Source organism: Pholis gunnellus (assembly GCF_910591455.1).
Source record: "Pholis gunnellus genome assembly, chromosome: 21".
Taxonomy (NCBI): Eukaryota; Metazoa; Chordata; class Actinopteri; order Perciformes; family Pholidae; genus Pholis; species Pholis gunnellus.
The window spans coordinates 7,508,951-7,536,920 of record NC_136548.1 but is presented as its reverse complement, the minus strand read 5'-3'; the positions used below and the strand labels follow the sequence as shown (position 1 = coordinate 7,536,920).

Sequence of the window (27,970 nt, the reverse complement as noted above, 5' to 3'; positions counted from 1 at the left end):
ACGCGTCTCTGGATCTGTTCTATCCACAGTCAAATAAACCAATGCCTTTAAATACAGTGACTAATAAAAAACACATTGAATGTACTGCTGATTTGCGCTTGGATGTAAATGAAAACTACTGTTCAATACTTTGTTGTAAATAGAACTTTAATTGTATAACAAAACTATTTTCCAAGCATCTAAAAATAAAAGTCATAATCACTCAAGGTTTTTTTTTTTTTCAACGAAAATAAGTAGTCAATATATGCAAAAGCTAAAAGCATAAGAGAATCTCTAGGCTACACATCAGAGCGGAGGTGTGAAGACCATGAGGTCACTTGGACAGACAGACTGCCGTATCCGGTCCTTCAGGTCCGGGGTGAAGAGGAGCATGGCAGCGTCGGCTGTCTGGGACTGAGAAACGCACAAAGAAAAATACAGTAAGACTAGTCAGCAATGATGAGGCTGAAATAAAGATAGAGAAGTGATAATTAAGTCCAATGTGGATTTAAAAAAGGCCAATATTTGAAGTAAATACTTTTTTAAAGAAAGGAAAAACTTTAACCTGTGGTGACTGAAGAGTAAACGCTGAACGCACCGCTGGATGTGCTGTGGTGACAGTGAGAAGTGAGCATGACAGAGAGGGAAGGAAGTAGTGCAATTTAAAAACAAGCTCATGCCAGAAGAAAGCCCAGTGAGGTATTCCCTTATAAACCAGGCAATCACAAACAGTTTCTCTGAAAGTTGCAGCATGAAGGTCTGATATTTGAGGATTGACAGTTAAAGAAAAACATCAGTGGCACTCAGAGAACTACTCAATTTACTAAATATAAATCCTAGTTTTGATTTCTTCAAACACATTTCAATAAAAAAAAATCCTGTCTGCTGCAGTTTTAGTATAAATTAGTGTTGTTACGGTATAAAACACAGGTGTACACAGTGTGCGCATGCACAGGACCCATGGGCATCAATCATACCTGGTTCTTGCAGAGTAAGCAGGTCCCCTATCTGACCACTTGGACTCTCCATCTCTACATCCACCACCATGGGGGACAAAACCTCCCGCGGCGACAGGCTGCATCTCTGTGACGGCTGGAGGTAACGCTCAAAGTCCAACCCAGGAATTTCCTACAATAAACAGTTTGGATCATATATTTCAATAAATGGCATCTTATGAGGCCGATATTCCTTTTAATAAATACATTTAGTGAAGCCCGAAGATGTGTTTACCTGAACAACCGGCATGTCTGGCGTAAGACACACAGACCCGTGGGCCTCCAGAAGACCCTGCGCAGCAGGAGGGGAGGAGATGGGAGGCTGGCTGGGAGTCACACAGGGTGACAACGTGAAACTCAGGGATGATGAGGGCTCAGGGGCCTGGGGCACAGTTGGAGTTGTTTTGCATGGAGAGAGGGGGAGGGCGACGGCTTCGGCTGGTTCGCCTTGCTCCTCGACGACATTAATGGATGGAAGTGACCGCACGGTTGCGGGCGTGCTCAGTTCAGGAGCAGAAGCAGCGTTGTCCTGCGTGGCGACCATTTCTTGGTGCGCAGGGCTTCCCTCGGACTGGGTGTCGTCTGAAAGCACTTCCTTGACAGGTGAGAAACAAAGGGAGACGTTTACAGTGTCCTTTCTGTTCTGGGATGACTGCGGAGTGCCACGTTGAGACTTCGGTGCTTGTGCTGGGGTTCGGTCGAGGGCAGGAGTGTGGACGGGGGTCTGTGCCAGTGCAAGGGAGCGCCGAGTGACTCTTCTAGGGGTGAGGTAGTTGGAGCACGGAGAGGCCTGAGGCAGCACGGCAGCAATCAGACGGCTGGGTCTCCTCGCCGAACCTACAGACACGACGATATGACGACATGATCGTTAGTCCAGCGGGGAAACGTACACAAGCAGACGCTGACGAATGGCATGAAAAGCACGGCCTTTTGGCAATTAGCTATTTTTCTCTCACCCGATGGTTTGGCTGGGCTCTCCACCTGGAAGAAGCCTCCGTCAAAGACCACCGTCGGTTGGGGCTCTGCTTGGGACTGCGGTTCCTCAGAGTTCAGGCTGGGGTTGTCTCCATTACTGCCAGCATCTCTCGCTGCCTTCTCTGCCTCGGCCGCCTGCTGTTTGGCTTTCATGGCCGCTTTCACAGCCGCCAGGCGAGACTTGGCCGCCGCTTTAGTTCCCGTTGGCTTGGCAGGTGCAGCCGATGGTTTCTGTCAAAAGCACAGTACGGGCATCAAGTCTTTACATCCATGTCATGACACTTTTTTGCTCCTAAACAGAGCAAACTATACAATTTGGAGACAAAAACAATACATTTAGAAACAGTCGTCACCTTCACCACTTTCTTCTGTCGTGGCGGTGGCTTGTGCTCCTCCACCCAGCCGCGGCTCTCTGCTTCTTTTAGAGCGTCAAACTTCTTGTGGACATCCTCGACCTGAAAAATGGCACAAAGCAAATATAATAATCCATTTCCTTATGCGTCTGGAACAGTGTGTTGTCCCTCTCTTGTGGACACTCACCTGGTAATACACCATGTCCCAGAATCCCTGCAGGTCAGTGCAGGTGGTGATCTTCTCCCCCCGGACCAGCTCGCAGTCGTCCACCAGACCGCCAAACTGTTTAAAGCGCTCCTTCATCAACAGCCTCGCTTGGCCCACAGTTGTACGCATCTGGTCTCTCACTGAACACACAAAAATATAATATAAATAATGTCATTTCTTCCAATTAGGGACACAACAAAACAGTCACATATTCAGCACGACACACTCACTCTCTTCTGGGATGGACTCATCCTCCACTTTAGACTCCCATTGGACACACAGAGTCATCAGTCTGTCTGTCTCGTTGGCAATTTCAGATCTGAAGAACACACACAAAAAAGAGACAATTGTAAAAAGTAATTGGAAAATCTGAACAATAGATGACTAGGAATACTTTTAAAAAAGGGATGTCACCTGAAGTATTGTACGTCGTGATTCGATTCCAGGGGGCTGCCTGGAGTGGGAGGGGCCATTGTGGGAGCTGTGTGGGGAGGAGAGCGGCGAGGGGATTTTGGGGGAGAGGGTTCACTTGGCTCAGCCTGAGGCTCAATGTTGAAAGCGGGGACCTCTGGAATACTGAAGCTGGGGCTAGGTAGGAAGAGCAACAGCATGGCATTGGGATAGGAAACAACTCTACGTTTCAAACCAGAGAAATGATCAAGGGCACACACAAAAATCTCTGGTACCTTGTCGTTTCATATTTACAGTGTTTTAAATATCTTAATAAAAACTACAAACTGAAAACAGACAGACCTCGGTGTGAGGAAGGCGTCTGCTGAGCGAGGAGTGAGAGGCTCGAACTTGAAGGACGACAAGCCAGTGGGAGCCTGGAATATAAAACCTTGTGGAGCAAAAGAAGATAGAGAGGTGGACGCTTCAACGGGATCCACATCCGGGACAGAGTCGGTCGGAGCCTGGTCCACCGCCATGTTCGTCTCGTCAGAGCAGGGTGCCGGGCTGGGGGGACAAGGTTTTTCCTCTGGCTCCAGCATCTCAGTCTCCTACACAACAACAAAAACAGCAAACTAATCAAGTTTTACTGGTAAAAATGTAGTCGCAGCTTTAACACACTGTGTGAGAAACTCAAAGAAATGCTCACCATGGCCACGACAGGCTCATCAGTGTTGTTGGAAGCTGCTGCGTATTCAAAAAGGAGAGACGCACATAAAAAGGTGGAAGGTGTTAAAAGCAATTAGTCACATGGGAAAAGTAAAAACTGATCCAACAGCATCTTAAATTGAATGGCTCTTTATCCACATTTAATGATTTACCTTTACAGTTGTTCTCTCTGTAAGAAAAGGGGGCCACGTGGTGGACGAACGCTCTGCTTCTTGTGTTTCTTACATCTGAGGGTAAGGAGAGGAATATTAAGAGCGGTTTTGTCAAACGATGGCAAAAACGGTTTAAACTGCGGCCCTGGCACAGTGCGTATCTGTAAACTTACCCATCGGTTTGTCTGTCACCACAGGAGCCGCTGTAACGGGAGGCCTGTTGGCCGCTCTGGTCCTCAAAGCTCGTACGACAGGCTCCACTTAATTAGGATGGCGTGACACAGAGACACAGATTGAGATGCAAATAAGGGAACACGATGGGGTGAAACCAACACAACAGCCGGTCTCAAGGTCCAGTTATGTGTGGGGATTTTATTCGTATTACTCACCTGCAGAAACTTTAATCTTGGAAATAGCCGGAGCTGGCGCAGCGACCCGGCTCCTGGTGTTTCGGTCCACAGCAGGTTGAGCTGTAGGAGGGGTAACAGGTCAGATCTAAAAAAATACACCGGGTCACAGAAGACGCTGTGCTTCATTTAAAATAAAAAAGGGACATTAGATTTATTTACCTTTTTTTGCCACAGCATTTGGACCCGGCCTCTTCAGAGGCTGTAGACATTTTGTCAAAAGAAAAACAATGTGCATATTAGATTTTACTTTTATGGAAGTTAATATAAGAACATAATGAGAAAGGTATCTTAGACGGAGTATTACCCTCTCAATTTGCTGCTGCTGCTGCTTCATTGAACGAGTGACTCTGGAACTCTGGGATGAAGTCGTGTTCACCTTTGTCTGAAAAACAAGCAAAAATTACATGTTGACCATTTGGAGTAATTCATGATTGTAAATGCCACAAAGAGCCATACCTCTGTTATAGTTCATGTCATTGTATCTAATAGGAGTAGTGGGGTAGATATTTACAGTAAATAGTGTAAACAAGTCTATTGAGGAGTCCTCCCTTACCTCCTTTGCTCTGGTTGAGGCAGCTGGGACTACGGGCAGAGAGGGAATGGTAAGGGTGTCTTTCGGATGATACATTCCTGTCTTGAATACCCCTTTACGCTCCCTTTCCCTCTTGTCCTTCTCTTTCTCAAGAGCCTTGCGCTCTTTCCAGCGCCCAAGCTGCTTCAACCTCTCTTCTCCAGCCACGTCTGTGAAAAAAACGGAGGGTTATTGCTGTGCCTTAACGTGAACATGTTATTAGGTTTGAGTTGTAGCTTCGATGTAAAGTGCAGACGTACCTTTAGCAGATTTGGTATTGTTCAATGTCTTCTCCTGAATGGTTGACATTTTGGCCGTCGCAATGGAGGCATCCAGGGAAGACATTTCCAGCTCTGGGAGCTCGGCCAGCTGCCTGCGGGTGTTCACGACGCGTTCTCGGTTCTCCTTCTGGGACTGAGACCTCCTGCGGGACATTTTCACCCTCAGCATCGACACACTGGTGTCCCGCTGGCGCAGGTGAGCAAACTGAGAATCCATGTTCAGGTATCTGGAGTGAAGAGGAGCGGGGCAGAAGATGGTCCATTATTGGCATAGTAATTAGAGGTACATCATGTTGGATGTGCTAGTAGTTATGCCATCTGGCAAAAAAGTATGAACTGAAAATGTAACAAAATAAGAGGAATCAGAGACAGACGTATTGACATTTGTTTTGAACTGTGGTCAGCTATAACAACGCAACTGGATAGGAATTAGACAATCACTCAATTGAGTTACAATTTAAGTTAACAATCGTCATTAAGATGATGGCAAATCATGCCCATCAGGATTTACCTGAAGCAAGCTAACCCTCTCAAGAATCATTAACGTAAAGCTACATACCTCAACTACAACGTGACACTGGCACGTCCTTAACCTACGTTGGTCATCAGTTTACCGTACGTTAGAATAACGTTAGCGAATTAAAGTTTTTAAAAAAGTCACTAACGTTAACTGTCGTTATATCAACCAAAACTAAACGGCATTAGACGAAGATAGAAAATGCGTTGTAACCTTTTGTGTATATGAGAAAAACCTTTACCTGACAATGTAACGTTACACAACAACATGACGTTAGCTACCTAACATTAGCTACCCAACACTAGCTTAAAGCAGTCGTTCAAAACCAGACGTTAAGCTAATACTTCTCAAAGCCCGCGTGATTAACGTTAGCCGTCGTTAACGAGAATGTCCGTGAAAACTGCAACACGTTGAATTAGTGCGAAGCGTAACGTTAACACGTTACCAAACAAAGTTAGCTAAAGGGACTCAACTAACTTTGCCGTCAAGCTCACCACCTAATTAACTCTCTTCGTCGAACTAAGCTAACGTTACCTTGTTAAGCAGTGAAACACCTAGCTTTCTCCTTAGATAATATAAAATTGCATATATATATCTTACCTTGTTCTCTCCCACCGAAAAAAAACACTTATAAAAACTAACTTCCTCTGCTGGGTGTCCAGTAAAAAGAGTTACGAATCCTGGTCCAGCCTGAAATACACAACAATCATGGCGGGGGACTTTTTGAATTTTAACTACGGTGACGCGGATTGGCTGCAAATCGACTGGGTTGGTGATCACTGATTGGTTCTTTTTCTTCTTCTTCTTCGGATACATTTTTTTTTTTTTGTGGTAACCATTTTAGGAGTCGATGACATCCATTGGTCTGGAGTGTGACGAGATAATTAAAGAGTTTAATCCTGTCTGTATCTCAGAATACTGGGCTCCCACAAAAGTATTCAATCGAGGCCATGAAACAGTTAATATTTTCCAATGCCCGAAGTTTTAAACATTTTAAGTAAATCCTCAAATTAATTCTTTGGTTGTTTGCCCGTTTTAGATGCAGAAATGATTGATATAAAAGCACTAAAAAAGGTACAATTCCTTCAAAAGAATCCCACAATAAAAGCAGCTTTACAAATGTTGTGCAAGTAAATGGAAGCTGTCCAACTGTTTAATAAATGATTTCTGATGTTGCCGTTTAAAAGGCTGCCCAAAGGTTTTACTTTTTGAGCATCTTCAACCAAAAAAACAACAACTATCTTACACCAAGTAAAATTACTCCTTAATTTATTTAAAGATAGCACAGTTGTTTGCAAACCACAACACTTTTGACATGATGACATCTTATTTTAAAACTATGACTGATCATCAAAGGAACCTGCAGTAAACTGTTCTGTGCATGTCAGTTTATAAATTAATTTTAAACATTGTCATGATGTGTTCATTAAAAAAAAAAAAAGAAAAGAAAAACATTTTGTTTTGAAAGATATCCAAATTACCAGCCAACTAAACCCTACAAGTATGTACAAAGAAAATGAAAGAAAATAAAGTAAATGTACAGTAAAAATCTGGATTTACATTTAATTACAAGAGAAAATTACAATTGTATAGGTTAAATTAAAAACAAACTTAGTTACAAAGCTTTGAATTTGTTTTTGTTTTTAATTTTACAATGCAATTATTGCATTACGCTGATGCTGTCATGATACCCTGCAACACTGACAGTGTTTAGTGTGGTGAAAACGGTCTCCGTCTGACGGCTCCATCAGTCCAAAAAGAAGATGTTGTTGAACTGCGTCGCACAAAGCCTCTTAACCTCCTCTGTGGAGGAGAAGAGACAAAGGGCATTAAGGGTGAAGAAGAGATTAAGCATCAAGGCAGACCGTCTACAGTGGTGGACGGTAATGACACAGATGTACTCATCGCCAGGCGGTGCAGACATACCGTTTACTTCGATCAGGTTGGCGTTCTTCTGATTCAGGATCACATACAGTTGTCTCTGGTCCGACTTCTTGCCGACTACCCAGTAGTCTGTCATCGCCTTTACGATGATTTCTTCGTCCTCGTCAACCCTGGGAGCAAAATAGAAAAAACAAAGCACCATCAAATAAAAAGGCAGCTACCACAGTTACAGTAGGTTCCTTGTATTTGAGGGCAGCTGCAAAAACACAGACCACAAAATTCCATAAAAACAAGTCATACAATTTAACATTTGCGTGTCAGAAATGACACACATGTTCTAAGTTAAAATACTAAGAAGTGTAATTTCTTATTAGAAACACACAAAATGACTTACATTTTTGATATTTAATGACACAAATAGCACCGTGATCATGTTTTGAGTGTGCCGACAAGCAGCAGCTACACAACATCTGCACTAAAAGAGGAACTGATAGCGATACTGGCATAATTGCTTTAATCGTCTATGCCACTGTCCCTCACACTTCTCACATGACTACAGTCTCATGACCGCTTCAAAACGGAGCGAGTTGAAGAAGACACCGGGAGCGTCACACGTAAAATAACACAGATGTGCTGATATCTCCGCGAGAGAGTTTGTAGTTTTCACATATTTTCTTTCCTGGGTTTGTGAAATCTGAAAAACTCTGCACAGCTGACGTTCAGAGCTGAAGAGAGTTTTAGTTCTACTATTGGGTTTCTGCTTGGAGGAGGAGGATGATGATGATTGGTGGCCAGTCACTGTAAAAATGTTTGAACAAATGTCTGGAGGCATTCGCTCAAGATGAAAGAGACGCAGCTTAACAAAGCCAATGTTCTCTGCTGTACCTGGCGAAGTCACAGTTGATGTCTCCCAGGATCTTCATGAGGTCCGGGTGGACAGACGTGAGGCAAACGCTGGCAGTCTTCCTCATGTGGATGGTGCTCTTCTCCGCCAGGTTCATGTGGTTGAAGTAGATGAATTTAAACTGGGGCTCCTTCTCTGGGCTGAATGGACACAAAATAAATAAAAAATCAGCGCCTTCGGCCACTTCTGGGCCCACACAATCCTTTCAAAGTTATTTGACCCGCTGGGTGTCTCTGGGGAACACAAACATTATTAATAGATGATACAGTAAGCCAAACCACTTTGGATGATAACATCCAATAAAAGGCAAGTTGTGCTTTTAAGTTAAGCCTACTCCACTCACGTCAAAGTGAGCCGAGGACACGGTTATTACCACACAGCGGTACTGTGATTGCATCGCTGGAGAAGTGTGGGTAAATATTCAAACAGGGCGTACAACAGTGTCTTATATATGCTGCCTCTAATTATCTACAGTTACACCGGGCCAAATCAGGACACAGACCTCAATGACGACGGAGGAATTCGGGACGGCATTATTTATTCAGTGGATTTTTCACTACGGTGATTTAAAAAAAAATGGAGCCCATCAAATTGCCCGGTCTTGGATTACAGACGAGGACGAATCTAACTGCTGGGGTTAAAGGAGAGTGAGCCAGGATGCCGGTCTTTAAAGCTCTGCTGCTCGAGTTACCTCCAAGTAGTTCCCCGACAATATCCAGAGATATCAGAGTCTCCTCTACGCGGCCAGCTAGGCAGACTCAATGCAAAAGGTTGACTGTAGACTGACGCCAAAACAACATGGCTAATGTAATAAATTGCAACACTACACTTTTGATGACGGCGATAAATGTTTTCAACGATCAAGATGATGCTGATAGTTTAAATGGCATTGCGGTTTTCGTCTGTATATGACGTAGCGCTAAAATGATTAATTGATTGACGCTCCTGTAATCAATTCAAGCTTTAAAAGCTTGTCTAGTGTCGTCAATGATGTAAATGAGGTAAACCAATTTAAATCAAGAACGGTTAAAAGACGGACCGTATCCCTCAAAGACAAAGGCCTCTTCAGACGGTGGTAAATTGTTAATTAGGACAGTGGTGGATTCTCAACTGACCCCGATATCCTGCGGTTGACTGTGAACTGTTCACATATGTCAGATGCCAGCAGAGTGAGCTGAGGGCCCACCAAGCCGTCCAGCTGTTCGCAGAAGTCCCTCGTCAGCTCCACAGAGGCTGGAAAGAAGAAAGTCAGGCATTATGGGACATGAGCTGAAAAAATAAAAATCATATTTTAGCTTTAAATGAACAGTAAAACGGCCTACATAGTAAAAAAAAAAACACCAAAAATACAAGCACTTAGTTTTTAGACATCAACCAGGAGAGTTGAAGTGAATGTTAACCGTCAGAACAGCAGGTGGGTGACGGTGCACACTTACCACTGATCATGAAACAAGCTGCGGCGCTCATCGCCTGGAATCAAGGTCACACAGGTTAGAAATTACATTAACGTGATGATGAGCAACGTGGGACGTACTTCATCATTTTAAAAATGTAGCCGTCTAATCCTTAAAAAAAATCCATATCGTTTGATAGAGCAGTGGAATACAAATCACAGATTATAAAAATCATTCTAAAAAAAAAGAAATGAACAACAACTTTCATTCTACTTTAATACATTAAAAAAACCCTCCTGTATGAATGATTAAGCCTGAAGTCGGTCTGATCGCATTTACTCTTCCTTACCTTATACACAATCAGATGCAGCTCCTCATAGCCGTCCTCTGTGCTGACAAATATTTTAGGAAATCGGAATTTGGCCTCTGGATCTTTGAGATTAGTAGGTCCGGTCAGAAACCTGGAGAGGACGGAGGGGACAGAGGCTGGGTTAATATTCAAAGAACATCTGTGGAAGTCAAACCTGATAAAAACAAGACTAAAAATGGACCGGAAGCCGCTGACCCCCTCACTTCTTCATGACTGATCCAAAAGATAAGATCACAAAACGGAACAAGGAATCCATTGTTGTGCTGTTGATGCACGTGATTCCAAATATGCCACTTAACATGAACCATTCATGTGTTGTTACTTGCTCCTCTCCTGTGTAGCTTTGCCTGCATGGGTCTTTTAAATCTTACTTTACTGCGAGTTACTAGTTGTAACTGTTTTTTTCTGTCCCTTATCAAATACTCTTTATAATCTGGTGTGTCATCCAGTTAGAGCATTCAAATCTGCGTTTCTTATCCCATGACAGGGCACCAGGAGTCAGACTCGGACTACTGCAGCGTCTTCACTTCACCTTCAGAAACTAGTTACTTCAGACATTATGCAGACGCAAGTTGTCAGACAGCAAACACCTGAGCTCACTCTCCCTTGTTACATATGTGTACTGGAACTGAATCAAAGTGGATTTTAACCCTGAAGCGGCGGCGGTCGTCCAGCTCTTTTGCTTAAACAAGTGTTAGCCAAGGGAGTGTTCTCCTTAAATAATTTGGTTGACTGGAAGGAAACCTCATTACTGTCAAGTGTTTCAAAACAAATGAAGCTGGCACACAGACACCGAAGCGTATGTGAACGCTTACATAACATTATGCACACATCCACAGACATTTAAAGAGAATCCATACATGTCTTTTTTTATCCTACCCTCTGCAGAGGAAGTGTGTGTTTGCAGAAACAGACTCACCTCCCATAGTGCAACAGATTCCCTGCGACCTCCGGCCTCAGAGGAGAGTCCCTGCCAGCCAACTGAAAGACGACAGATAGAAGGAGGAGGGGGAGGAGGAGGAGGAGGGGAGGAAGGGTTCGAGTGAAAATGAGCGGCATGGCTTTGAAAGTGATATTCAGAGTTCATATTCAGGTCAGTCTGGGTCATAAATACTAAAAGCCACATGACGTTCTTGTATCAAGGAGACGCATATTAGAGGGCACACGCCATCATTGCCAAGATGGTCATGTTGTTATAAGAGATAAGCTTTATAATGGTTTTCTAGAAGCAGTTAGCCTCTTTTCTTCATCCTACAAAAACGCCCTCTAATCCTTTGTTTCTTTCATTTCGTCCTCAATTTGTCTCCCTAAAGCTATTCACTCACCTCTGGTTCAGAGTGTCTGGGGAACAGCGAGGTGGTCAGGTACTTGTACAAGATCCTCATATCATCTTGTTCCAGTCCGCTCCTGCAGACCCAACAACAACAACAACAACAGCAGCAGCATTATACCACACACCCTGCTAAAACGCACAACAAAATGTGTGGCTGTGTACATTTTGTGTGTGTGTGTGTGTGTGTGTGCTGTCAATTGTGTTATGCATCATGAGGCGAGTGTCTCCTGGCTGTAATTACGCTTTAATGAATACTCCAGAGCAACACCGCTTAATTTGGACAATAATTAAACGGCCAGTGACGGTTCACGATGAAAGGTCACGCTGCTCTCGAGTCATTTCATTAGGAATCACGTAATCCCCCCCCCCGTGCTCACCCACCCAGCCGTCAGCACAATTAAAAAGGCAACGACGTGTCATGTGGCACATTAACCAAAAGAGGCTAACAGGTGGCGTTTAAAGCCACCTCTGTTTATCCAGCGTGCCCTGATCTGTTTGTAGATATCAAAGCTGGGATTTTACATTGGTGTGTGGTTGCAAATATGTGCAGGGTTGTACAAGTTTGTGCCCTACAATAACACATCCAGGGGGACAAACACCCAAACACACACACACATAGGTTCAACAAGTGTTCAGTCTGTACCAGATAAGCTGGTCGTTATACAGGAAGGCTGTGTATTTGATCAGGCTTAGGCTCTCCTCCACTCTGTTGACGAAGGACTGGATCTTCAGATAGGTCATCTTGTCCAGTGGGAAGAAGCTGATGCCTCCGAATACGTCCAGCAAGTCGCAGGACTGCAAGTGGAGAGTCTGCAGATACTGGAAACGCCCGCAGGTGCACGAACACACCGAGAGAAAAAAAAAAAAAAAAAAAAACGGGAGACAGCCCAGAGACAGAGGAGAAGGAAAGGAGAAAGGGGTTAGTTTACCCACCTATAACGGGCTGGCTTACAGCGCAATAAAGACAGAGGAATAAGAAACGCTGCGACTGATGCTCTGTGGAGACGCTTGCATCATCCTGACATTCAACCTCTGACACCCCACACCACAGCCTCTCTTTTTCTCTCCGTCTTTGGGTTACATGGTGAGGAGGGAAGCCTGTGTTAACTTAAGAAGGGTGTTCCTTAATTAGAAATTAATTTTTTATACTTTTACATAAGCGTTAATGCTTAAAGATGAGTCGCTCCGGCAATGACCGTTGCATGAGGCAAAGGCAGCTAATGTAGACAAATAATAATAAATTATTATTATTTTCTTCTTCTTCTTAATTTCTTGTATGAAAGGTGCAAATCAAATAGAGTTTGTGGTTATTATTATTAACTATGTGCGCATACATTTAAATGAATATTTTAGCATATTACACTAGACATGTAAAGAGAAAACACATCCGCTTAGAAAAGAAAAGATGTTTTTGGACGGATGAGCTTTTTACCCTGTAGAAGAACTTGTCAAGCTTCTGAATTAGCAGCTCCACTCCGCCGGCTTCCATTGCTCTGCCAAACGTACCGTTGAAGAGCTGCAGCACAAGGAGAGTAATCGCTGTTACGAGACGACTCTTTTGGCATTATCAAGAGTCTGGGTGCAGCTTTTAGAAGAAGAGGAAAAATGCAAAAGAACAACGTTGTAGACAGATTCCAAAACATCCTGAAACTCACCTTGTACATACTGTAGCATTGCCGCACCACTGCACCATAAACAGTGTCCTACAGAGGCAAGAGGGCATGTTAAGTACAACTTTAACCTGATGATATACAATGAAAGAAATACAGATGTTGATGAGTATCTCTCGGTACTCACAAGTACTTCCTCTTCCTGATATTCTACTGTGGGAGGTTTACCATCTTTGTTTGGTTTCTCAATCATTGGGTTTCGAACCACCTGAGGAATGAATTTGATTAGCTAAACAAAATCTCAGGACAAACAGAGTGAATACTGAACAAATAATGTACACGGAAGCCTTTGAGATACCATGACTATCCAGAAATTGTCCTCGGCCTCAAAGAAAAACTGCCGGTTCTTCTGCGTGTGCAGGGATTTAGCTGGTTTTGTTGGACAGAAAGTCCTGAAAAGGTAGAAGACATGACCGTGAAAACAAAAGGAGACACACCCAAAACAAGAGCTTTTACAGACATTAGATATGCATCAGTGTGTGTCTGACCACTTATTGCGACATTTCCCTATTCTGTTATACCTCAGGTTCAGAGAAATAGAACTTTCCTTTCAGTTTTCTTGAACACAGACAATCAAACGACGCCATTTTTAAATCCACTCAAGTCTTGACAAGATGCCAGGATGCTAAATAAACATTGAAATCCACTCAGGATGTTTGGGACAATGCTGCTCCAGCTTTACTCGGCTTCTGTTGCAAGTACAGAACGGAACTCTTTACCTTGTGAACTGAACAATGGCCTCACAAAGGCCCACATTTCTGATCTTCTCATTCTTCTCCACATCACTTGGGTGATAAAACAAGATCTTCTTCTCTTCCTAAAAAAAACAAACATCTTGAATTAGCAATTTACACCACCGAAATGCTTTCCTGATTACCAGAATGAAGTGATTCAATCAACTATCGTCATCGAGGGAATCCTCCTCACCTCTCCTTCCTTTTGCCCAAATGAGGGGTTGTAAACGAAGAAATTGAGCAGGGATGCTGTGTACTGTTTCTCTTGCATTCCTGAGGCCATTCTGGGACTGTAACGGACACAAAGAGGAAGTTGACAGAAGCAGATAACACAGCTAGAAGCTGAAAGACCTCGAGATATATTACTGCATCAACACAAACGCGTCCGCTTTACCTAATCATCAGCATTAGTGGAACGCGCCGGTGGTTTGCATGCCGTGTGCCTGCAGAATGAAGACAAGTAAATCACATTACTACATGACAAATCTAGAGATAATAATCATTGACTTCTCAAGGGTCCACACACACACACACAGTACAGAAGACATTTATACTAGGGATAAAAACAAAACAACAACACTTCATTACCTTTGCTGTATACATACACTCACACTCTGCATTCAACACATCCTTAATTATGTTAGGAGCAGCCAGTGCCTTGCTCAAGGACACTTCAACGTGCTAAGACAGTTTGAGCCGGAGATCGAACCGCCAACATTGGGGTTAAAAGGCCAACCCGCTCTCCCCACTGAGCCACCTGGACTAGGGATGCACTGATCATTTGCATCACAAACTATGGCCCAAAATGTGGACATAAAAGTTGAATGTAAAACAAAAAATTAGACACAACCTTCATGAAGGTGTAGGAGTTATTACTGCAGGGCTGTTGTATTGTAATGCATTAGTTTCACTGGAAACGGAATGTGATGTTAACTGTCAGCAGTAAAATGCATGCACCATGGGTAACGTACTCATTCTCCTTCAGGCTCCTCGAGGATTTATGAATGAATGTGCAATATTTCTGTTTTACCGATCCAACAAACTACCAAAGTGTCAGGTAACCACAACAACCCTCTGAAGGTAGCATGGTGTTGAGTGTAACGTTAAAACCTTAACGTGCATTAAGCTTCTCCTTCGGTACAGTGGCTCTGTACGTTAAGAAGCACGACGTTAAGTCAGTTTGAGCAGCTAGTTAGCTAGCTAACTGCTAGCTGTCTCTGCTAGCTGTGGAGTTGTGTTCCAGGCGGAGGAAAACTGAGTGAAGCGCGACGGTGGAAGAATAACACGACGGTCACACTCACCTTACAGAGCGCGAACACTTCCAGGTAGTGATGGGACGAGCGACACTGGTGCATCAGCACTGTGCCGAGAGCTCAAGAGGGAAACCTCGTATCGGTGCGTGTATTGCTTTAAGAAAGAATCACGTGACCGATACAGGAACTGTGTCGTTTGGATGTGCCGCGCCAAAGTGTGTTTATCAGGAAACAAACTGTATCAACATGTCGTGGGTTTGTCGGATGGAGTTTTGCTTGATCATGGATCGTCCTAGGAAGTTTTCCCCGGTGTGGAATAATTTTGATCTCGTGACGCCAAACAAGGTAAATCTTTTTCTCCTTTATATACTATTTTTTACGGTGGCGCATTGCAATCACTTTATCAGTTTATCAAGTGAATGACCTGTGATTCATATGATAGTCAGTTAAAGAGCCTTACAGTTGCTTTATTCATGTCATCATGTAATTATGAGATCCTGATCTCGTAATCATGAGATAGGGTGTCTATTTTGTTTAACAAGTGAATGCAATGTTCTGGTAAGAGGTTTGAATTGTTTTCAGATAAATTAACTTTTTATGTTATTGTAGGTGAAGTGTCGGCTCTGCTCCACAGAGCTATCTTATATCAATAAGAGCACTTCATCAATGCTGAGGCATTATAGAGCTCGGCATGGCAATGAAGAATTGGCAGATACTCGTGAGAGTACCCCAGGTATGTTAAAATTCTCTCTAAAAATTGTGCTAAAAAAAAACATGCATGCAAAACGACAGGCTCCAGGCCTGGTATCGAACCTCCAACCCTCTTGCTGTGAGGCGACAGTGCTAACCACTACACCACCATGTCGTCTTATGTCTATTTGATATTGTTTGTAAGAATTACAGTCCTTTTATTAAGCTTTTGACAAAATAGTTCCTTTTGGCTTGCAGTTCCTAACAAGCAAGCAGTGGATGAGGCAGTGGTCAATATGATCATCAAAGACTGTCAGCCACTCAGCTTTGTTGAAAATGAGGGATTCAGGGAGCTCCTGAAGCTTATTGTACCCTCGTATGCTCTACCCAGCAGGAAGGTATGTTTAAGAATTTTAATTATATGTTTGTACTAACTATATAACTATATTTTATTGGTGTAACAGTATTTGTATGGTTATTTTCAGACCATCAAGGACTTGGTGAGCCAGAGATATGAGGAGGAGAAGGAGAAAACCAAAAAGGACCTCCAGAGTGCTGTTGCTGTTACTTTAACAGCTGATATGTGGACGTCCATGAATATGGAGGCATATCTAGCTGTTACTGGCCACTATGTGGACAAAGAAAGCCATGAACTCCATTCATCAGTCTTGGCAGTGCAGCATTTTCCTCAGAAACACACTGCAGAAAACATTGCCACGGTTAAAAGGAGCCTCATGGAGGAGTGGGGCATAGCAGGAAAGGTCAGGTGTCTTGTCACTGATGCAGCAGCAAACATGACTGCATGTGCTCGAATGCTGCAAATACGGCATACCATTTGTATAGCCCATTCCCTGAATTTAATTGTGAGAAAATCATGTGATCAAATCCCAACAATGACTGAAATACGCAACAAAACACGACACATTGTGACATACTTTCGATCGAGCGTGACTGCTAAAGAGAAGCTCACTCAAATACAGCAACAGCTGGGAACACCGGGCCATAAATTAATAAACGAGGTGCCAACACGATGGAACAGTACCTACCAAATGTTTGAAAGAATGACTGAGCAGAAGGAGGCAGTCTGGGTGTCACTGGCCTTATTAAAACCTGGCATCACTCCACTGACTCCAGAAGAATGTCAGATCATTGAAGAGATGCTCAGGGTTCTTGTTCCTTTTGACCAAGCTACAAGAGAACTGTCTGAGGAAAAAAGGGTCTCTGGGTCGAAGGTCATTCCCATGATGAGAATGCTCCACATTGAGCTTCAACGTCAGGCCACAACAGTGACACAAACAGCTGCTCAGCAACTGGCTGAAAACCTGAGGAAGCGGCTAACTGACGCTATTTGCGGCATAGAATCTCTCAGTGTGATGACTCTGGCAACTCTGTTAGATCCCAGATTTAAAAAGAATGGATTTGTTAGTCAGCAAAAGGCAAGTGAAGCGGTGAAGAGACTGCAGTCAGAATGTGCAGAAGAAATGAGGAGCCAAGAGCCTGACCCAAGAGAAGGAGAGCCTAGCTCTTCACATGGGTCAGAACCCAGTTCAGGTATGAAAATACATTTTTGTGGCACTTTGTGATATGATTTATCATGTGATAATGAAGTAATGATTGACTATTTTTTTAGGGCACAATCTCTGGAAGACTTTCGATATGGAGGTTGCAGAGACCCAGAAGACGAGGAACGCAACAGCTGACTCCATTATTGAAGTCCAACGCTACCTGGCAGAAACAAACACACCCAGAAACCAAGATCCTTTGCAATATTGGAAATGGAACCAGAACATATACCCACATCTTCATCAACTTGCACTTAAAACTCTCTGCACACCATCATCGTCTGTACCATGCGAAAGAGTATTTTCCAAGGCTGGGGAGCTGGTGTGTAAGAGGAGAAATCGCCTTGGAGCAAAGACACTCGAAAAACTTTTGTTTCTCAATAAAAATTCATGAACTGATCACTTTTTTGTCTTTTATTTCATATGATTTAACAGTTAAGTTGACAAATGTGCACATAAGTTACAAAATTGTAACTCTGAATTTTTACTCTAATTTGCTATATTTTACATACCAACTCAGTTTTAGCATTTACACGAACAAGGACTTTCTTTACCTGCAATGATTTTATAACTACTGCAGGGGTCACTATTGGGTGACCAACACAGTATCAATACAGTGCCGACACAGTTTGTTTAGTGTGTCAATACACTCCTTGAGGTATCATCGTCCCATCACTACTTCCAGGTGCTCCTGGTTAGAAAGTGCCTAAATTAAAATAAGGAAATGAGATCAGTAAGAGGAGATGCCCATGGAGATGCCGCATAATACTTTACATGTTTAACTTCCTGCTTTTGACAGCGCGGTGTCACAAGTTCAACTGTTCGTGTACAATCGATGTCAGGACAAATAAAGGTTCCTACTCCATACTGCGAAGTTGAGTAACTTCTGGGATATCGAAAGCACTTTTGAATGTGCAATGGTGTGGGTTAATAATACATTCATATTTGTTTAAAGCTGAGTCTCGTATTAGATATCATTCAGGTTTTTGAAGATATATTTTGTAAAGATTATAATGACGCTGTTAACTTCAATTAAGAAAGAAGTTCCTCCATACCGACACAAACACTTTCACATCATCCCAATTTATGTTTCATATATTTTATTTATAAACAAATGTAATTATTTAAAGCCTAACTAAACTTATACTAAATTCAAATAGCTAAACTGTAAACATTTTGCTAGATGATCTATGAATAATGAGTCTGCACGTATGTTTGTCTCTAAACTACATCTTCTCTTGTCTGTGTTCAATGAAGTGATGATTTTTTGTTTATAATTGTAATTTGTTAGCAACTTTATATCAAAATATAATACATAATACACTAAACTCACCCAACATCTCAAACTCTATTTATTTCAACTGAATAGTGTTGTATGTGTCCTCTACTGCCAGAGAAGTAGATGTTTGATGAAGTAGATAGGTTACTTTGTAAAGTTCGGCTCAGGATCAACACGTATTTCCAGTTTTTAAACGTCCTCATATTTAGACATGCAACACTGTTAAATAATCATGCTTGTATTTCGCATACTTATTCCCTGCTCCCTGCTCCCTTTATGTTATTGATGAATCAGCTTGCAGTTGTGTACATTCATGCATTATTGTTGCACATAAATGGAATCAGGAATCATTTTAGAGCATTTGTTTACCCATACTAATTAATCTCAGAGGACATAAGTACAAAGACGTGATCTGTGTTTCCACATGTTTATTCATCTCATTCGTTGACAGATGTGCACAGAGTAGAAGACATAGAAGTACCCGTAGGAAAGACACATGAAAAGCCTGTTGTGTTTAAATGGACAAAAGGTCATTTAAAAACAATTATCACACACAGTGATTAGTAGAAAACAGAAGAAATCACAAGGGAATGGAAGCTGGGATCAGAAGACTCCTGAGGTGCGGAGAGAGGACTGAAGACCTGAAGGCTTGAGCTCTTATCGTCTGTAAACTCAGGGCAGGACCATAGCCTGGAATTCTAGAGGAAGAAAAGCATGTTGAATTGCGAATCATCTGCAGAAATAATTACTTAAGGTGGTGGTCAACAGTTTTTGAATCGTCCAAATCCTTTATCCTATTGATATTGCTGGTAACTGGACGATAGGCAAAAACTGGGAGTAGCATCTGGACGCTATGACTTTTGGTGTCAATGCGGATGACTGACTTGAAACAACATGGTTAAACAAAGATCCTCAAAATACTGTACCATTTCAAGTACTCTCTGCTGCAAATGAACATCGAAGGAAACATTTTATGTCAACTCTGAGCTCAAAAGATGGATTCGACCGAACCTCAACAGTAAAAATGTTCAAGTTGTTGCTGTTATTTTTAATAGTCAGTCCTTTGTTTACTGCAAGTAAAGAAGCCTGAGGAACGGCACAGAGACGACATTCAATACAAAACTTTTTTAACATCAGGAGCAAATCGCTCAAAATCTAAACCGCATGATCCACTGAGTTAAACCTCAGTACAGGTCCAACAGTGTTTCAGGAGAAAACCTTGAATTGCATTAGAATTAAACATTTCAAAATTGAGTGAACATGCTGAAGAAATCACCAAGGTAGAAACCTTCTAAGTAAGTAAGTTGAAAGTGTTCTCAGATCATTTCTGCCTACATCATGAGTTTGTACAAACACAATGTGAGAAATTAGATACCGACCATCTGCTCCAATTCTGCCGTCACTGTCATCATCAGCCCCTGTTATGAAACTCTTAGTTTCTGCCTCGCTCAGTGTCCGTGCCCCGGGGACAAATCGCTGCAGGAAGTACCTAGTCACACACACACACACACACAAGTATATGTGGTGTAATTATTAGAGTCAATTGTGCGCTTTAATAAGCACATAAATGCACCAATTCCTAAATTGCACGGCTCGGGCCGATCCTCAGATGGAATTATAAAACACAAAGGCAATAACAACACTTTGCCCATTAACAGATTATCACGAGGCGGCTCAATGGTGCCATACAATACTACTACCACCAATATTTGATTGTTTCCAGTGCATTACTGTGTTTACAGTGACTCAAGGTACAAAATAATTACAGCATCAGCATCAGGATAATGTATATGCGGGTAAAGGCATCAAAGTTTTAGATTTATCATGTCTCACAGAGAACAATTATACATCCGGTCATTGTCTCACACACTTGAGCTCAGACTCCTCGATGAAGCCGCTGTTGTCCTCATCGAGGATCTTGAAGACATCTTTGACTTCCTGGGGTGTCTTTGAGGACAGGCCACACAGCTGGAAGAACTTTTTGTAGCAGAATGAGTCCGGAGCTGGAAACACACACACACACGCACACACACACACGCACGCACACACACACACGCACACACACACACACACGCACACACACACACGCACACACACACACACACACACACACACACACACACACACACACGCACACACACACACGCACACACACACACGCACACACACACACGCACACACACACACGCACAGATAAGAACTGAAGTAAAAATAGGGTTAGGGCTGACCCGCGAGGTTCAGCAAGTTGGGAGCTGATGTGGAGATTAAAACAGCATGTGGCTGCTGTCCAGGTGGGAGATTTTCCACCCCTGTCTTTATCCTTTAAGTCCAGTAGGCACATGCCTCCGCTAAAACAGACAAGATGATTGAAAACCTTTTCAAATTCAGTGAAAGCTGGATAAACATTTAGTGGAGAGGATACTGTAGAATATTGAAAACAATGCAGCCGTAGAGACGATTTAGCCGGAGAGTGTTTTGAATATTCGAGAGTGACTGGATGCTACACAGATTATGAGCAGGTTGATTTATCAATTGTGGATTATTTAGTTAGTGAGAGATAAAGCTGTTACTCCTGTTCAGGTGCTGTAATGTCGAAGTGCATGGATGAGTCTCATATTCTGCATAATTTCCTTGCTCGCAGTCAAATGAAAAATAACTTCGATTCAAGCATTGGTATAGGGCAGGGCGTGTCTCTCTCTCTCTCTCTCTCTCTCTCTCTCTCTCTCTCTCTCTCTCTGTGTGTGTGTGTGTGTGTGGAGATGCTACCTTCACAGTCCTTGACAGCCTTTTCAATGGCCTCAGCTGACAGAATGGAGGTGAGCGACATGTTGGTCCTATGTTCAAAGAAAAGAAAATATATTTGTATTATTATTTGTGTCATGCTGGATTGACCTACTTTTGTATTTAAAGATGTGTCTAGGTTAATATTATGATCCCATCAAAACGCAAGTCATGATTGTTTGGCAAATATGCTCAAGTTGTCAGAATAAAATGTAGAGAATCACCGAGACCCGCAAACGTCCTGGTTGGATTTCCCCACGGCCTCTTAATAACTGAGCTATTCACTGCACTTCTTTGAACTAGTTAATTGGATTGGGCAGTTGTGCAAGAGATTTGGCACTTAGGGACTGTACAAGTTATTGGGGTGGGAAGGGGGGGTGAAGCTTATATATTTATATATATATATATATATATATATCTTTTTAAATCCTCGACAGTGTTGTTAATATTTGGTCCATCCTCCTAAAAAGACAAACATTTTCGCCAGAATAAAGGAAAAAATATAAACCTAGCATCAGAAAAGGTTTCTCTTGCTCTGAAAGTCAGACTTGTCTTGCTTGTGTAACAATAAAAAAAATACGTAACTTGTTCTGACCCCCTGCCACCCCTAACATTTTTAGTACAGTAATTTAAGTTCAAATAGTGTTTTTATGCCTATAGTGTTTTATATGTGTTTATCACCTTATAGGAATCACTTATAGGAATCACATGCTTAGTGAGCTGAAAACAAATCCTATTATTGACCAAATATGTTAAACTTGTATCAAGTCATTAATTGCTCAGCTCCTTTTATTCCATAGTTTGGAGGATTTGGTGGCAAAATAAAGTCGGCTAACGTAGAATTTCACACGAGGCTAAACATTTCTAAAACGTGCATAAAAGTGAAAAATAAAATAGTATAGGCTATGATTCCACTGCTTGTTCCGAGAGGAGGCAAGCAGCACACCTGGCCAACACCTGTGTGTGTGTGTGTGTGTGTGTGTGTGTGTGTGTGTGTGTGTGTGTGTGTGTGTGTGTGTGTCCCGTGCATCTGTGGGACTCACCGCTGTTGGTTTGGGTTCCTCCCCGGCTTCAGGTTCAAAGCAGCAGCAGCGGCAGCAGATAAGGCTTTGTGGTGCCCGCTGACAGCTGGCTCCGTCTTATATACGCCGAAAGATGCTTCAGTTTCCAACCTGTCGGCGGATCAAATGTTTCCGCAGCCAGCCGCCCCCTTCTCGTGTTCCTCACCTGCCAATTAACCTGCGCTGTTTGTAACTGCTGTGCACTGACTGATATCTCCTTCTGTCTCACCCTTGCTGTCATCAACTTGTCCGATCAACTCTTTCCTAAATTTCTCCCCACCCTCTGTCTCTGCAGGTGCATATGTGGAAGCTTAAATATCTCAAATTTAATCAGGTCCCCTTTCTCTCTTTGGTTTTAGTGAATAATCTGCGAAATTCAGATGAGAGCAGCAGGTCATAAATCATCTTAGGACTCAGTGTTATCCTCATATGACATTATGTCACTGATACACAATGATTGTCAGTGAAAGATAAGGACTAGGCAAAACCCTGTCTGACTGGGTGCATTTTTATTTTCGTTCATTATATTCTTATCGTTTTCTGTCTGTGGCCCTATATTGTGTTATAGGGGTTTAATGCTTATTTTTCTATTTAGGCTCTGTATTTGACTGAGTTTAAAAAGAACCCATGTGGTGTCCTATTACCAATCTCTAACACATCTCTAACAGATGTCATCAGAGGGAGAGGAATGCTCTAAAATTATTCCTCATCCCATTTATGTGCAACAATAATGCATGAATGTACACAACTGCAAGCTGATTCATCAATAACATAAAGGGAGCAGGGAGCAGGGAATAAGTATGCGGAATACAAGCATGATTATTTAACTGTGTTGCATGTCTAAATATGAGGAAGTTTAAAAACTGGAAGTACATGTTGATCCTGAGCAGAACTTTACAAAGTAACCTATCTACTTCATCAAACATCTACTTCTGTTTCAGTAGAGGATAAATACAACACTATTCAGTTGAAATAGTTTGAGTTTTAGATGTTGGGTCAGTTTAGTGTATTATAGTTTTCATTTAGATATGCTGTAATGCACAAACTAACCTGACTTACTGTAAAATGAGGGCTTGGATGGGGGATTGAATTTTTTTTTCTTGGGGTTTATAAGTTGTGTTTCAGTATAGAAACCATCCGCATTGACACCAAAAGTCAGATGCTACTCCCAGGTTTTGCCTATCGTACAGTTACCAGCAATATCAATAGGATAAAGTATTTGGACGATTCAAAAACTGTTGACCACCACCTTAAGTAATTATTTCTGCAGACGATTCACAATTCAACATGCTTTTCTTCCTCTAGAATTCCAGGCTATGGTCCTGCCCTGAGTTTACAGACGATAAGAGCTCAAGTCTTCAGGTCTTCAGTCCTCTCTCCGCACCTCAGGAGTCTTCTGATCCCAGCTTCCATTCCCTTGTGATTTCTTCTGTTTTCTACTAATCGCTGTGTGTGATAATTGTTTTTAAATGATCTTTAGTCGTTGAGGACGTTTACAAACTGGAAATACGTGTTGATCCTGAGCAGAACTTTACAAAGTAACCTATCTACTTCATCAAACATCTAGTTCTGTGGCAGTAGAGGACAAATACAACACTATTCAGTTGAAATAAATAGAGTTTGAGATGTTGGGTGAGTTTAGTGTATTATGGTTTTCATTTAGCCATGCTGTAAAATGAGGGGTTGGGTGGGGGATTGAAGTTTTTTGTTTTTAGGGTTTATAAGGTTTGTACTTGCTCACCATGACAACTGGCCACTCTAAACCGATGAGGCTGTTGTGTGCAAAGGGAAGCCTTTCAAACCATCCGACACAGCAGCGTCTCCTGCGAATCCAGTCAGCACTAATGGCAACAGCAGAGAGGGGAGGGATGCTTTATTTTGTAACGAGAACCAAGGGAATACATCTCATTATTCTTAAAAGAATCACATGCAGCGACGCTCTGGCTCAACACTGACAGCTCGTTCAGAAGCGTGTTAAGCGTGTTAAAGTAAAAGAGCGAACTATCACTCATGCAAAGCTCAGAAAGCAAACTCACTGTATTTCCAAGTCTCCCAAGTTTTCAATGTGAAACCATCAGGCGAGTGAAAGCCTCTTGACCTACTGACAGATCAGAGGCACCACCTTGTGGCTGCTTCCTATCAATGCAGAGCCATCTTTAGTTCGAGCAAGACATGCCAGGGAATTTAATCTCATCTCACTGTATGTGTAGGCACAGTCAGGGGCTATGCTGCTATACAGCCTTACTTGGTCTGGTATGACCAGTAGCTTATTGTGGCTAATGTTAGCACACATTGGGTAATATAGTGCATATCATTGAGTCTAGCTTGTGACTTTTTGAATTATTCCGACTTGTGCTGCTGTTGCATTAGATTAGCATTTTAGCTAAATGCTTATCATTTAGCATTAGTGTCACTGGTCACTGTGGTTGCTGTGGCCTCAGTGGCTTTTTATTTTATTTTAAATGTAAGAGTTTTAGATCACTTGCTCTGCTGTGCAAGAAAATGTGTTTCTTGTTCCCAGACTCATGTAAATAATCTTCTTTGGTGTAAAAACTTAAGAAGCCATGGCAGTGTTGAGACCAATGCCTTTGACTGTTTTTGTGTTTAGCTTTCTGTCAAAAAACTTTCTTTTTTGTTCCTTTGATTTAGGGAATCACAACCGTATTGAAGACCAGGGTCAAAGTTATTGAAAAAGAACCTTTATTGTTTTCTCATCGTCTGTCCGTTTCCCATAAAAGTGCATCATCACTGATCTCACAGTAAGCAAAACTCACATAGTAAAACGAGGACAGAAGTGAGTGAGAAAGAGAGAGAAAGACACAAGTCAACCACCCTATACACTTAGTCAGGTACATTCATCCTGGACAGCAAAGGGGTGAGCATGGCCCAGAGAGAGAGAGAGAGAGAGAGAGAGAGAGAGAAGAGGGAGGAGGGGGGAGCAGTTTGTTTACGGTCCGGGGGGGAAAGGTCAAATGTATAAAACTGTTGTGGAGAGTTGAAGAGAGAGAGAGAGCGAGAGAGAAGAGAAGAAGAGAGGAGTATGTCTTGGCTCAAGTTGTTCCTTTAGAGTAATGAAGTAAGCTGTTCGTCAGTTCTTCATTTAGCACTTGACCATGGCGGCGAACTCTGCAGAAAGAAGACAGAAAGAGAGAATTTTCAGTGTTGCTTAAAGATCTTTGGAGGTCTTCACATATATTTAGAACTGGTTCTAATTCCAGATAAAGCTCTTCTTTTTTTCCTCACCATCCATTCCAATCATGCCGTCGCCATCAGAGTCACCGGCCTTGAGGAAGGCCTTGGTCTCAGCGTCGGTCAGAGCTCTGGCAGAGGCAGAGAAGTTCTGGAGGAACAGTCTGGAGAGGACAAGCAGAGGGAAATTGCTGAGCATTGCAGTACATATGCCATTCGACCAGAAATAGGTCGTTATTTATGTCTTCTGCCAGATCAGGAATTGATTGGTTTCAGGTTTTTGTCGAGGTCTTATTTCAGAAAATATCCAAAGCCGTTTACTCGCTGTGTTGTTCTTATTGTATTTAGTTCTGTATCATTTAAGATTTCACCATAAAATTCATTTAATTTGGTTCCAAATTTTCAAAAAGAGGTGAAAGTCTAAAAGAGATGGTGCCTACTTCAGCTCATCCTCCTCAATGAAGCCACTCTTGTCCTGGTCAATGACTTTGAAGGCATTCTTGATGTCATCGGCGCTCTTGGCGGACAGGCCGACCTTAGCGAAGAACTCCTTGTACTTGAAAGTGTCGGCAGCTGTGAGGAGACAGATAAGGGATTACATCAGACATTGTAGATTTATCAAACCGGGAACGGAAGTGTTCTCTGCAGCTGCACTGGCCCTTTCGTTTTCAAGGTCTGGCAGTTGGTTGCTATTCCTCTGCTCTGACTCTCAATCAGCATTTGAGCTTAATTTGCAGCGGTGATGTTTTCTTACAGTAGCTTCACTGGTGAATTGGAATAAAGCCGTTGTGCTCAGACAAGCAGAAATGGCATTAAAGTCACATTCTGCATGCTCACTGTACTATTGATCCAGCCCCATGATGGGTTTCAGAGGACATGTAATGATAAACGCTGCAAAGATGCAAGGAGCACCTTCTGAGTGTCTCGTTGCATACTCTTGTAATGTGATTCTGTATGCACAAGTGAATTATGCTGCAGGACATTCAGCTACAAGTGAGTAAGACATCACAGGTCTGATAAAGTATCATCGAGGCTCTCCTAAACTGTAATGCTGTGTCATGTTCGTGATGGGGTTTACCATGGCAGGCTGCAAGGGCTGCAGTGATGTCAGCCTGGTTGAGGGATGCTGCTAATGCCATTTTGTTGTTTGTTTTGTTAACTGAGGGAGGAGAGCAGAGGACAAGTCATCAGATCATCAGTTCAGCTGTAGCAAATCAGACAGGATTAAGCAGTTGCACTTTGAATCTGTAAAGCATGTTAAGTTCCCTCACTGCACTTTCGGTCAGGATTCAGCATTCAAAGTTAAGGAGCTACAGTAATCTTCATTATATCATGCAATATATTTTACAGTTCCTCTCTGTGAGTATTCCTCTCTGGCAGCCCCAAAAGACAAGGCACAAATGATCAGAAAAGGTAGTCCAATTCTCCCAAAACCAAGCCCTCCGAGGCAAAAGATCAAATATCCTTTGCAGCTGTGGTTGGTTGGCAAATAGCTTTTTTCCGCCATTTGGGTCCATAGTTAGTCCAAAGCCCAACTCTGAGCCTCTGATGTTCAGAATCTGGCCCTGTGCGGCCCTTTCCTCGATTTGTATCCCGTTGCATGAAGTTGAAGCCCTGAAACACTCTCTGAGTCAGGCAGTAGATTTGCCGAAAGGCCGGCAGCTCCTCAGTGCAACTCACCTCAGGGATATCTCCAAAAGCTAGAGTGGATTGTCTCAGGTTGATGTGCTCACTGCAGTGACTACCTCAGCCGCTCTCGCAAGCTTATATACCTTCACCCGGCCGAAATATGATGCATAGGCTATGTAATAGACACTGTGTGCAAAGCAGTCGAAGCAGTCGGTCGAAAAATGTGTCCAGTAGACAGAGCTGTTCTATTTATATGCACATAAATGAAGATGCTTAAATGGTAGGCTGTGTGGGCCTATGCAAAAGTGCTTGATATTGCATAGGGCTAATAATATACGCTGCTGATTTGGGTGAAACATACTCTGCGGCCATGTAGTTTTGATCAGTTAAACTGTGCAGAGCATATGAGAGGAAAACTCTTATATTGTTCATTCAAATTGTCGGGCAGGTCAAGCTGGTTTGTACGGAGTGAGTTACTGCAGCTACCTAGAGTGTCAGACAGGTATGTTTAATAATGACGTTGTTGTTATGAACCTCAGAGACTGAGCCATGATATGAGCACGCGTCCAACACTTTTCTCATGAGCAACGTAAAGGTTTTCATTCAACTTTTCAATGTGACTTTTAGAATACATCTTTATTGTGACGGATGGTATGTTTATAAAATACATTGTGTGA

The 27,970-nt window shown here is 42.5% G+C and overlaps 5 protein-coding genes across 6 annotated transcripts; 1 reads left to right on the top strand and 4 right to left on the bottom strand.

Moving 5' to 3' along the window:
* Positions 1-126: 126 nt before the first annotated feature.
* On the bottom strand, positions 127-6,250 carry dlgap5 (discs, large homolog-associated protein 5). 2 transcript variants are annotated; one of them, XM_079182202.1, is made up of 19 exons: positions 6,161-6,250; positions 5,023-5,270; positions 4,745-4,932; positions 4,496-4,573; positions 4,351-4,390; positions 4,171-4,251; positions 3,955-4,041; positions 3,782-3,856; positions 3,610-3,647; positions 3,264-3,511; positions 2,925-3,098; positions 2,741-2,829; positions 2,490-2,650; positions 2,303-2,404; positions 1,931-2,180; positions 1,210-1,811; positions 957-1,107; positions 545-588; positions 127-393 (listed from the first exon to the last, which is right to left on the bottom strand). In XM_079182202.1, the coding sequence occupies exons 2-19, from the start codon at positions 5,258-5,260 to the stop codon at positions 286-288; spliced, it is 2,754 nt and encodes a 917-aa protein (XP_079038328.1). In that variant the 5' UTR covers positions 5,261-5,270; positions 6,161-6,250; the 3' UTR covers positions 127-285. The 2 variants fall into 2 exon arrangements, with proteins under 2 accessions (XP_079038328.1, XP_079038329.1); XM_079182203.1 differs by having other exon boundaries at positions 3,610-3,644.
* Positions 6,251-6,859: 609 nt separating this feature from the next.
* ccz1 (CCZ1 homolog, vacuolar protein trafficking and biogenesis associated) lies at positions 6,860-15,231 on the bottom strand. Its single transcript, XM_079183014.1, has 17 exons — positions 15,151-15,231; positions 14,244-14,292; positions 14,043-14,139; positions 13,835-13,932; positions 13,414-13,507; positions 13,243-13,323; positions 13,101-13,148; positions 12,878-12,961; positions 12,089-12,264; positions 11,438-11,519; positions 11,032-11,093; positions 10,092-10,203; positions 9,785-9,818; positions 9,464-9,581; positions 8,330-8,488; positions 7,487-7,614; positions 6,860-7,363 (listed from the first exon to the last, which is right to left on the bottom strand). The coding sequence occupies exons 2-17, from the start codon at positions 14,255-14,257 to the stop codon at positions 7,308-7,310; spliced, it is 1,443 nt and encodes a 480-aa protein (XP_079039140.1). The 5' UTR covers positions 14,258-14,292; positions 15,151-15,231; the 3' UTR covers positions 6,860-7,307.
* A 109-nt stretch (positions 15,232-15,340) lies between these two features.
* On the top strand, positions 15,341-17,753 carry LOC306713409 (zinc finger BED domain-containing protein 4-like). Its single transcript, XM_079183084.1, has 5 exons — positions 15,341-15,447; positions 15,712-15,835; positions 16,051-16,190; positions 16,278-17,343; positions 17,423-17,753. The coding sequence occupies exons 1-5, from the start codon at positions 15,349-15,351 to the stop codon at positions 17,746-17,748; spliced, it is 1,755 nt and encodes a 584-aa protein (XP_079039210.1). The 5' UTR covers positions 15,341-15,348; the 3' UTR covers positions 17,749-17,753.
* Positions 17,754-19,052: 1,299 nt separating this feature from the next.
* pvalb9 (parvalbumin 9) lies at positions 19,053-22,676 on the bottom strand. Its single transcript, XM_079182173.1, has 5 exons — positions 22,458-22,676; positions 21,400-21,467; positions 20,504-20,636; positions 20,013-20,122; positions 19,053-19,331 (listed from the first exon to the last, which is right to left on the bottom strand). Exons 2-5 carry the CDS (start codon positions 21,458-21,460, stop codon positions 19,306-19,308), a joined length of 330 nt encoding a protein of 109 aa, XP_079038299.1. The 5' UTR covers positions 21,461-21,467; positions 22,458-22,676; the 3' UTR covers positions 19,053-19,305.
* A 2,481-nt stretch (positions 22,677-25,157) lies between these two features.
* Positions 25,158-27,450, bottom strand: LOC306712918 (parvalbumin alpha-like). The gene is made up of 5 exons (XM_079182395.1): positions 27,345-27,450; positions 26,743-26,823; positions 26,105-26,237; positions 25,719-25,828; positions 25,158-25,601 (listed from the first exon to the last, which is right to left on the bottom strand). The coding sequence occupies exons 2-5, from the start codon at positions 26,801-26,803 to the stop codon at positions 25,576-25,578; spliced, it is 330 nt and encodes a 109-aa protein (XP_079038521.1). The 5' UTR covers positions 26,804-26,823; positions 27,345-27,450; the 3' UTR covers positions 25,158-25,575.
* Between the last annotated feature and the right edge of the window lie 520 nt (positions 27,451-27,970).

Bases quoted from the DNA above. Each gene is read 5' to 3' on its own strand.
- dlgap5 (XM_079182202.1), bottom strand. From the start codon at position 5,260: ATGGATTCTCAGTTTGCTCACCTGCGCCAGCGGGACACCAGTGTGTCG. The intron at 4,042-4,170 runs GTGAGTAATACG...ATCCTAATTAAG, and splicing joins CAAGATTAAAGTTTCTGCAG to TGGAGCCTGTCGTACGAGCT. The intron at 3,099-3,263 runs GTCTGTCTGTTT...CTTCCTACCTAG, and splicing joins GACGCCTTCCTCACACCGAG to CCCCAGCTTCAGTATTCCAG.
- ccz1 (XM_079183014.1), bottom strand. The intron at 13,324-13,413 runs GTATCTCAAAGG...TTCATTCCTCAG, and splicing joins ACAATTTCTGGATAGTCATG to GTGGTTCGAAACCCAATGAT. The intron at 10,204-11,031 runs GTGAGTCTGTTT...CGTCCTCTCCAG, and splicing joins AATCTGTTGCACTATGGGAG to GTTTCTGACCGGACCTACTA.
- LOC306713409 (XM_079183084.1), top strand. From the start codon at position 15,349: ATGTCGTGGGTTTGTCGGATGGAGTTTTGCTTGATCATGGATCGTCCT. The intron at 16,191-16,277 runs GTATGTTTAAGA...GGTTATTTTCAG, and splicing joins ATGCTCTACCCAGCAGGAAG to ACCATCAAGGACTTGGTGAG. The intron at 17,344-17,422 runs GTATGAAAATAC...CTATTTTTTTAG, and splicing joins TGGGTCAGAACCCAGTTCAG to GGCACAATCTCTGGAAGACT.
- pvalb9 (XM_079182173.1), bottom strand. From the start codon at position 21,460: ATGTCGCTCACCTCCATTCTGTCAGCTGAGGCCATTGAAAAGGCTGTC. The intron at 20,637-21,399 runs GTAGCATCTCCA...GTGTGTTTCCAG, and splicing joins GGCTGTCAAGGACTGTGAAG to CTCCGGACTCATTCTGCTAC. The intron at 20,123-20,503 runs GTGTGTGAGACA...GTGTGTGACTAG, and splicing joins ATCGAGGAGTCTGAGCTCAA to GTACTTCCTGCAGCGATTTG.
- LOC306712918 (XM_079182395.1), bottom strand. From the start codon at position 26,803: ATGGCATTAGCAGCATCCCTCAACCAGGCTGACATCACTGCAGCCCTT. The intron at 25,829-26,104 runs GTAGGCACCATC...TGTCCTCTCCAG, and splicing joins ATTGAGGAGGATGAGCTGAA to ACTGTTCCTCCAGAACTTCT. The intron at 25,602-25,718 runs GTGAGGAAAAAA...TTCTTTCTGCAG, and splicing joins CGGCATGATTGGAATGGATG to AGTTCGCCGCCATGGTCAAG.